This window comes from Protopterus annectens, chromosome 14.part0 (genome assembly GCF_019279795.1).
Source record: "Protopterus annectens isolate FY-2018-M chromosome 14.part0, PAN1.0, whole genome shotgun sequence".
In the NCBI taxonomy this organism is placed as follows: Eukaryota; Metazoa; Chordata; order Ceratodontiformes; family Protopteridae; genus Protopterus; species Protopterus annectens.
Window position 1 is genome coordinate 515,537,344 of NC_056748.1, and position 9,935 is coordinate 515,547,278.

The 9,935-nt window shown below is 36.7% G+C and overlaps 1 protein-coding gene across 1 annotated transcript in view; it reads right to left on the reverse strand.

Annotated features, from left to right (window-relative positions):
* ARMH3 (armadillo like helical domain containing 3) overlaps positions 1-7,328 on the reverse strand; it is a 2,648,735-nt gene extending 2,641,407 nt beyond the window's left edge. Inside the window, exons 1-2 of the mRNA XM_044055591.1 lie at positions 7,215-7,328; positions 6,486-6,632 (exon numbers count right to left, since the gene is read on the reverse strand). Of these exons, the coding sequence (XP_043911526.1) occupies positions 6,486-6,632; positions 7,215-7,328 (261 nt within the window). The remainder of the gene's footprint in view (positions 1-6,485; positions 6,633-7,214) is intronic.
* Between the last annotated feature and the right edge of the window lie 2,607 nt (positions 7,329-9,935).

Sequence of the window (9,935 nt, forward strand, 5' to 3'; positions counted from 1 at the left end):
AAGAGTGATATTTTGGAGTGGTGCTCAGAGTATATTACTAGGCAGCCTAAAGCAGTGGCTTTGTCCGTTATTGAGAAAGAAAGGGTAATAAATTCTCTGTTGGAAAATTTCAGCAGGATGACTTTTCCCCAGAAAATATGGGCTTACGGAGCTGCTAAATCATATCATACTCTTATTTGGTTGTGGAAGTACTGTGAGATAAAACAATAACCTGCCATCCACAAACAAGTGGTTTGGTAGAAAGGTACTGCCATATATCTTCACTTTGCACATACAAAGGTACCCAGAGAAGCCACATTTTTTTTTACCATTTGAGATATTTTATGATATAGGGAGAGGTGGCCCCTTGACTAAATTTGAAATAAGACTGAGGAGAATGTGCCAAATGTTACAGATATGATGGGGAAGAAACAGGTAACTGGAAACATATGTTTTAGCAGACTTTAAAAATTCCTTACAGAGTACTCTGTCAGAAATATTGGGTGAGCAAATGACTGTATTGAAAGAAAATGATTTTTGAGCTGGGATAAAGGATCCAACTTGCCTAGACATAGTAAGGCCTTAACTTTAATTCTGGTGGCGGCAAAAAAAAAAAAAATAATAAAAAATGGAAATAAAGCCTAAAGCAACTGTATTTGAAGTATTGCATAGTGTATCAGAGATATAAACTAGAAAATAGTAGATGCAAATTACACAGAAAAATGGAAATTGTGGGAAAAATACATGCAAAATAATGTTTTGCAGGAGGAGTGAGGTTTATGGGAAGGCAGAGACTGATCTATTTATGTAATGTTAAATTGATGATAAATATACAAAAGAATATATGTGACATATAATATTGCAACTGGGAATATGTTGTTTTCTTTTATATAAATGCATGTTTGTCTATGTCTTAAGTTATAATTCAATAAAGCTGTTAAAAACTGAAAAAAAGATGGAGGAGAATACGATTGCAACGAGGAGTCAGTTGTAGAGTCCTAAACGTCAGGACAAGGCTTAGGCAATTCATAGGAATGGCAAAGGACCATCTAACACAAGTACAGTAGCAGCAAAAGGTCTGGTATGACCAGACAGGCAGAACCCAAAAATACACAGCCAAACAAAGTTAATGGTGCCTATTACTACTAAATGTACAAGGGGGCAGGCAGCATTACAGGATCCTTTCACTACAGTAAGAAAGATGTGCAATATTAATTATGTGGTGGCATTACTATGCAGGAAGCAAAAACACAAATTACACATTAACACGGTAATACGTAAACATAAGGTCCATCTTTGGTTATCAATTCCCGATAAGGAAAGCAATTTGCTACTTGCAGTAAAAGCTCCTATATAGCCTCATACCACACTGTTACCATTCCCTTCCAGAATTATTGCCTACAAACACCTTAGTTCCTCTGTTAATTTCCTACAGTAAATTCCAGGCCACATTTTTTTCTATACCTCTACTTACAGGAATTCCTATTGCTAAATTATCCTTTTTTCGTCTCTGGCTTAGCTTAGTCCTTAGAATACTTTCTGCCATTTTATGAATAAAATATAATCTACAGTTGTGACTATTCACATTAAGGACTTGCATCCAAAAACGTGTAAGTTCCTCTTGATCTCTGAAACTCCACCCATTCCCCTAGTTCCATTACCATTCTTTTCCAGTTTGATTTCTAACCTTCTGGGTGAGTGATATACATGAGCCTTAACTGTGTAACTCTAAAGTATCCCTTCAAATCAGGTAACCCTATATCACCTTGTTCTATGGGGAGAATCAATTTATCCAACTTAATTCTTGCCCTTGTCCCCTCCCAAATAAATTCCTTCCACTATTTCATAACCGTCATTCACAACTTCTCCCTATTTGACAAAAAATATGCCTGAACTGTATACAAGACTAAAGGGACTAAAACATATTCACTGCTTTTATTTTACTATCCATAATCAAGAGTTCCAGTTTCTTAATTGTTATAGTACCTTCTGGTTAGTCTCTTCCCATATATCCATATTTGCTATAAAAGAATCCTTTTAATTCATACACCTAGATACTTTATCTTATCATGACCCTGTAAGTGTGGGTGTTGCATAACCAGTTCATGCATGGGTGCAGTTTACTGGTATAGTTTTTGTTTTATCTTCATTTATTTTATAACCTAATAGAATTGAAACAGTGTCAAAATGGTACACGAGTCCAAAATGTTACGTAGCAAGTGCAAAAAAAATCACCTGCAAACACAGCTAACTTTTTTACCACACAATTTTTATAACTGAAATTGTGAGTCTATTATTATTATCATCATTATCATTACTATTACTATTTTTTTGCAAAAAGCTCTACATATAAAGCAAATAAGAGAGCAAAAGGATATGTCTACCTAGTTTCTCTGCTCAAATACAGTTTGTCAGACAACAGCCCTCCCACCTTAATGTAGCCTCTTTATTTTATTATTTTTTATTAACTGGATGGCACAGTGGTGTAGGGGTTGCACTGCTGCCTCACAGCAAGAGGCCCTCTGGTTCGATTCTCGGCTGGAGTGCCTTCTGTATGGAATCTGCATGTCCTCCCTGCGTTCGTCTGGGATTCCTCCCACATCAAAGACATGCATCTGGAGGGTTTCTCCCCAGACCTCCGCTGAAAATAGGTTTCATTCCAAGTTGGATTTTCCAAGTGAACAAAGGTTAAATAAATAACTAAATAAGTAAGTCCACTATGGAGCATAAATACCAGACTGTCCTACTCAAAATCCCAGAGGAACCTGTTGAATGCTTTCTCTGACTCATCTACAACAGGAGTGATTTTTTTTCACACTCCAATTCCCTGTGAATCATCACTGTTCTATTAATGTTATCAAATGCTTGTCTGCTCTCCACAAAAAACAGTGATCTGTATCTATCAACTTTAGTAACATCTTGTAAGTAACTGCTCCTCTTCATCTTTAATTATCATAACTAATACACTTTATAGTTGTGGTATAAAATTGAAATCAATCTATATGAAGCTGGATTTGAAGGGATGTTACCCTGCTTCTGGTAATACCATCACCATTCCCTTCCTCTAAGTTGCTGGTGGTCCCCTCAATTTTTAAAATATTTTTGAATAAAGCCTTCCAGATTTTTCATAATCTATTCCTTCTAATTTCCAAATTTCCACAGTAATACCATCTGTTCCTGGAAATGTCGATGTCGATTGACTATACATCTCAGTTTTTACTGTATTTCTTCCTATCTTAGATATTCCTCTAGCTTTAGTATAACCAAGATTTCCATGAACATTTCCATTTCTGCTTTTTCTTATTTTTCTCCAGTCATCTGATTTATACAAATTTTCATAACATTTCTGCAATACCCCTCCAGGATATCTCTCTCTTTTTTTGTTTGGTTTGTTACGGACTCCATAAGTTTGACGGCAACACTTCTGCTTGAACTCTAATGCTATCAAAAAATAGTTTAACAGCAGCTTTTCTAAACTCATGCATGTTCTCCAAATATTCCCTTACTTTCTCCTTAGGACTTTGCAGTTCCTCCTCTTCTAATTTTGTGAGAGTCCTTTTCTTCTGCAAGATTTTAACCTTTGCAAACCTCTAAAAATAATTCCTGCAACTTCTTTCTCTCACATTTCTACCATACTTTTAGAGCCCATTTTCCTTTTATCTTGCACACTACCTATCCCTTCTAAAGTAAATTTTATCTTTCCTAATAACTCTCAAATTGTATTCTCTATCTATTCCTTAAATTCCTCACTTTTTAATAAATGATAGTGTTTCATTTTTACGTCATTAACTAGCGTCTTTATCTTTCTTTTTTATTAGCGTGTGATCTGATACAATTATTGGATGGGTCTAAAAGCTTTCAATTAAATACACATTCTCATTTGAAACAATTTTTATCCAGTGTACCCAATTATATTTTGGTGAAATTCTCCGAAGCTCCACAGCAGTAGTTTTTGTTGGAATATAAATGCATGCCTATTATAATTCTCCTCTCCTGCCGACAATCCTTTTCTACCACAAATCTACCATTATTTTTGTTTTCTCCCCTTTATTACTATTAGGGTCTCTCTCAAAATCTGTATTACTTCACTTTTCTTATGTCCCTGATAGTCTACTGAAAGTCTATCCTGAAATGTTATCTTTGTCAAATCTACACACCCATTTCTATCCAAAAGTGTTTTCTGTAACATTGCTATTTGTAATGTACAATTCTTAATACAGTTTAGTTCTCTTTCCTTTTTGTCTATACCTGTACTGCCATTTACATTTCATGTTAATATTTACAAAACAGCCATTATGATGTTATTTATCCTACATATCATACATGGCAGATCTTTTAAATAGGTTTCCATTTTGCAGCATACATGCACATACTAATGACTGGCAGTCTGATGCTGTATATTACTGCATCTCCTCATCTCTAGTTTAATCCCATGTTACATCTTCCTAGACTTTTTGCTTCAATAAAAATAAATAGTAAACAGAAATTAAATACATTTTCAAAAGCCACCATCCCTTTTTCTTCACAGCAAATGCACAAAACTACATAAAATTTCCAAAAAGGAAATCTACCCAAACAAATAAAAGCATTTGCTTCAACTTGATGGATGTAAATACAGCTACTACCTTTTCCAAAGTTAAGGTTAACCTATATAATGCTCATGTACGAGCCTGTGCTCCTACTTGCACATTTTGCTGTCTATTCTTATCTCCATCACCTGAAACAAATGTGAAAAACAACTTGTATGCTTTCAGTAAACATTAACTTGTAGTCTTAAGAAAAAAATACACTGGCTAACAATATAATGAAGCTAAACTGTAGTTAGTCAAAATTAATGAATTGAAGTAATATGACCACTGAGAATACAATTGTTTATGTAACTATTCACGTCTCACTTTTTATTTTTATTGAAATGGATGAAAATATTCCTCTAAAAGTTAATTACAGTTCTCTCAGAGACCAGACTTGGAAGGGAGGAAAGTTCTTCTAACACTTGATATAATTAAGTAGCTTGGGAATCTACACAGTAAAACAGTGTTAATGACCCCAAGATAGCAGAAGAGAAAACTCTCTTGTCTACTGTTATCAATGTTTAGACTCCTTCTCTAGTGGTATGGAATCAAGGTGTCATGGTTTTTCTGTCTTGTGATAGATCAGAGAGATCACGTGGGAGTCAGCCTAAGGATGCCTAGTTACAAGTTCTCTCTACTCAGTCTACAGAAAGAGAGCATTCAGCTATTCAGCAGCCAAAGAAGCAGACTTTGGAAACTGCCAAGTCTCAAAAGCGGAGTCCTTGATGACTGGCTCCAGAGTGAAGATGACCCAAGGTCATTTGTTGGAATCAGACTAGCTGCAAACACGCTCCATCTAGGCAAATGAGGGCAGGGGTGGTATCTACACCCTGAGATGTTCCCTAAAGATGAGGGAAGAGGTAGCCCCTCTTCCGCACCTATTTTCTTCCACCAAGGTGAAGAATCCGCATAAGCTCTAGCTATCATTAGTGGGGTTGAGCCTGCCAGCCATTTAATATTTAATACATCTTCTGTTTTGAGCATTTGTGTTGATTGCTTGCTCCAGCATTTTTTTTTTGTGCCTAGTGTTTGCTTTTTGCATTTCATGTAACAATGTAATTTATACATTACTCCAATTACTACTGTATGGTTTATATGCTTTTACTGTGAATGCCACAGTAACTAAGTAATGGCTGTTAAGGGTCTTGCACCAACCCTCTCATCCATTTAAACATCACAATTAAATAAACTTACCTCCAGATGGGTTCGGCTAAAGACTATCCACTACTTATCTGGCACTCCAGCAGAAACACAGGGTTTTCTATGCAAACTTCCCCAATTCCATTGTTAGGAACTTTCGGTACAGAAGTAGGACAGTGGTTTCTCCCTTATATCTATGGGTGGTCAGGCTGACTCGCTGTAACTTATAGAGGTGCATCATCTTATGCTCCTTTATCAAGCAGTAGAGACAATGTCACCACAGGTGTTGACTCATTGCTGGCAGACACACAGGTACAGAATGCTTTGCTGTTTAAACACCAAAAACTAAAGTAAGGAAGGAAAGAAATCTGAAATGCATGATGAACAGAAAAGAAATGGAGGGCTCACATGTTGTTTCTCCTATTGTGCTGCATGATGTCACAGACTGTGTACACCTCCTAACAAGGAAGCTTCAAAGAAAAATATGCTATAAAAATCAAAGGCAGATAGGCCCAAATTAAGACCCACTAAACCAATCCCCATATGTCAGAGCTATAATTTGTGGAAATGGTTAGCAAATGATTCAACAACATTAACTGAACCCATTAAAGAAATCTGACCTGCTGTTTGGCTCATGTATAATACTGTGATAATCCCTATTCAACATGGATGTAGTCCACAATGGAAAATGGCCAAACGTAACTCCTCAGAAGTAATGATTATAAGTCAGAATTTATACCAGGGAAAAGCAGAAGTACAATTAGAACTCCCCAAAATAAATGGCAGCACCTGTACCTGTAAAGCATTGACCACTTTAATCTGATGTTCTTCTCCTAGTGCCAGGATACACTGCTGAAATAAACTGTTTATATTGTCTTTAATGTTCATTAACTCTTCACCATCCAAAGATTCTAGCTTGCTTTCCAAGTACTCCAAATTCACCTATTAAAGAAAGTAAATAAAGCAAACAAGAGCATGAGTTACTTTTTTTATACAAATCAGTCTGAATTAGCAAATGGCCTGTTTATTTTATGAAGCTGTATCACCAGGTTTTGGTTGTGTAGCATATTTCAAAGATGACACAGTTGTTCCACTATACTTCAGAGAGAGGAAGAAAGAATGCAGACACATCTCCAATAAATAACAACATTAAGCACACAGAATTGTCAAAATCTATAAATGCATAATGTATAGTCATGCACAATAAATCAAGGTAGAGCACTTGTGCTTTTGAATGCCCATGTAATGTTTTTTGTACTTGTCAATTCATCACATCTGCATTTACCTGAATCACATATGACAATTACCATGGCTGAAATAAAGTCCTCTGAACCACATCACCTACTAGGTAACCAAATGTTTACACAAATAACCAGAAAAAATAAATATACATACATCACTGATTATTACCCTACTTCTATATTCAAAACTGAACAGCAAAATTAGAGCAGTTCAGTTAACATTCAGTTAACATTTAGCTTTGTTGAAAGCAGTCAACTAAATTTCATTAGAAAATGGGCAAACTTCACCAGCAGGATTATTAATGTACAAGTAATGCCCAATGAAAAATGAGTCCACAGCTTCACGGCAGCATATAAAGCCACAGTGGAGCTCGGACTGAGAAAACAGAACAGCCATTATTATTTTACGCTCACTAATAAGTGCTTTTGCAGTTTAGTGAGTGTAAAATAAAATAAAAGTAAAAAAAAAAATGTGTGTATGTGTTTGTGTGTGAAAGTGTACGAGTGTGAGAGACATTGGTTAAGCTACTATTTTACATTGGCTAATCATTGGCTCTGCTGTTTAGCAAATGTAAAATAAAAAGTGCGTGCGTGTAAGAGAGAGAGAGAAAGTTTGCTCCGGTATGAATGTAAAAGAGAGAGATGATCGTGTATGTGTGTGTTTAAGTTGCTGCCTAAGTGTGTGCGTGAATGCATGCATGAAAGCAGAAAAGAGAGTGTGTGCGTGCGTGAGTGCGTGCGTGCGTGCGTGAGTGCGTGAGTGCGTGCGTGCGTGCGTGAGACAGAGAAGAATTATGTCTGTGCATGTTGGAATTCAAAATGGAGAGGTACAAGCCCCAAGGCCTGAGGGACACCACTGGTCACTACCTTATTTTACTGGCAAATCAGGATAGAAAATACACTGAACTTGGTCAGTGTGTCTATGCTGTTGAGAAAACTACACTACTGTCTACCTCACTGATGTTTCTACTATTTTAGATTTTCTTGAAGAAGCACAAGATGACAAGAAGATGATGTTTTGTTTGGCAGCATGTAGCAATATGCTGTACTTAACAGGTACTTGTCTTTCTAGTCTGCGGTGAGATCAGGAGAATCACAAGTTTTCATAACACAGATGTGGATACTGCAGCTTATTCCCTACCCTACAGGATACACCAACTCTTTCAGCACCAGCTATTGTCATAACTACTGGTACTGGAATCTGTTGAAGTGTTGGATTTGTGCATGCGAGAGTGCAAGCATACATGCTTGCATATGTGTGTGTGCATGTATGCATGTAAGAGAGAGAGTAAGTGAAGAGCAAGAGCAATCCAGCAATCCCTGGCAACATCAAATAAGATCTTTGTGTACCTGTCCACCACACCTCTCGGCACAAATAATCTAGACAGAGCTGCAAATAATGGAGAAACAAAGGACTGAAAAATAGGGTCGAGCTTTTAAGTATTGATCTTATATAAACTTTGAAAGTTGCTAGAGCAACTTGGGTTTCATTAGCAAGCATTACTTCTGAAGCAGAGGGGTGTGTGTGTGAGAGAAAGTGAGTGCATGAGATTACTACTGGCAGCAGCAGTAAAGAGGTTTACAAACCTCTGCACTTTTCAGCTGAAGAAATCTGGATAAAGCCTAAAATAAAGAGGGGAATCAAAGGCTGTAAAACAGAAACTTAATTACTGCTCTTACAAAATTACAAAGCTGCTAAAGTAAAGGATTTAAGTTAGCATGAATTTTCTCAAGGAAAAAAAGTCTGAAGCTCAAATGTATGTCATTATTTAGTCATTTCAGTCTTCAGTGACTGCCAACCAAAGGATTTAGGAGTAAGGGACCAAAAAATAAAGTAAATAACCTGGCTATTTTTTAAATGTTATATTTTGTATTTTGGCTGTAAAATGCTTCCTCCAACACCATTAACATATACTACAGCAAGTTTGACACATTAGGCAGAGGAACTATTTTACATCAAAAATATATAGCAATATATATATATATATATATATATATATATATATATATATACATATATATATAAATATACACAACAATTTTACAGAGAGCCCATTTTCTAGGGTGTAGAGGCCCTCCATCTGTGGCATCGGGCTTCATAACACCCCTGGGCAGGGATTAATTACACATTAACACACACCCTGTCGGGCATTATTGCTTGCTTACATCCCTATAAATGTCTGGTGCTCCTGTTTCAGTAATGATTTCTTCTTCTCGTGCTGTCTTGCATTACACTTCAAAACAGTCACTGAGAAAAAAATGAAGGCAACATATTGTAGAAAGTAAACTATATATGAATAAGGAGGCAAAATTAAAAAAAAAAAAAAAAAAAGTGGGACACTGTATCGGTAACAGAGGAATAAAGACCTGACTACGGCCCAGGCAACCGAAGTTTAATTCTCAGCTCAGTCACTTGACAATACAGGCAGGAAGGATTATTGGGAGGCTGTGGAAAACCATGCTAGAGGGAATGGAAGAGTGTAATTTTGTTTTATTTATCCTTTGTTAACTGGATTAGTGCCACAAGGCTAATGGCCTCTTTATAGGGGAGACCCAAGGTGGCACTTATTTGGTCAGGGCACTGGGGAACTAACCCTACTCTTTTTGATACATACCATGGAATCTTTTACATCCACCTGAAGTACCACTAACTCAAGCAGATGGTACCTCAGTTTCACGTCTCTTCTGACAGATAACCTTAACACCTGTAGACAATGATGGAAGAAAAGTCAGGTACAGGTGACAAGGAGCTAAACAGAGGCTAGCTGCAAGACTTAGGTGTGCTCGGTAAATGTGTCTTTCCATTACCATCTACTTGTGGCCCACATCTCTCAACCTGCAGAGACTGAAAATAAGAACAAAGGACCTTGCAAAGTGGGTACATCCAGTTAAAAATCTGGACATCTAATTATCATAAAACTTGAATACCGAATAGAATATAACTCTTCCTACTTCCAGTTGGAATGCGGGATACCACTCAAAAACAGGTTTATAACAGACAGTA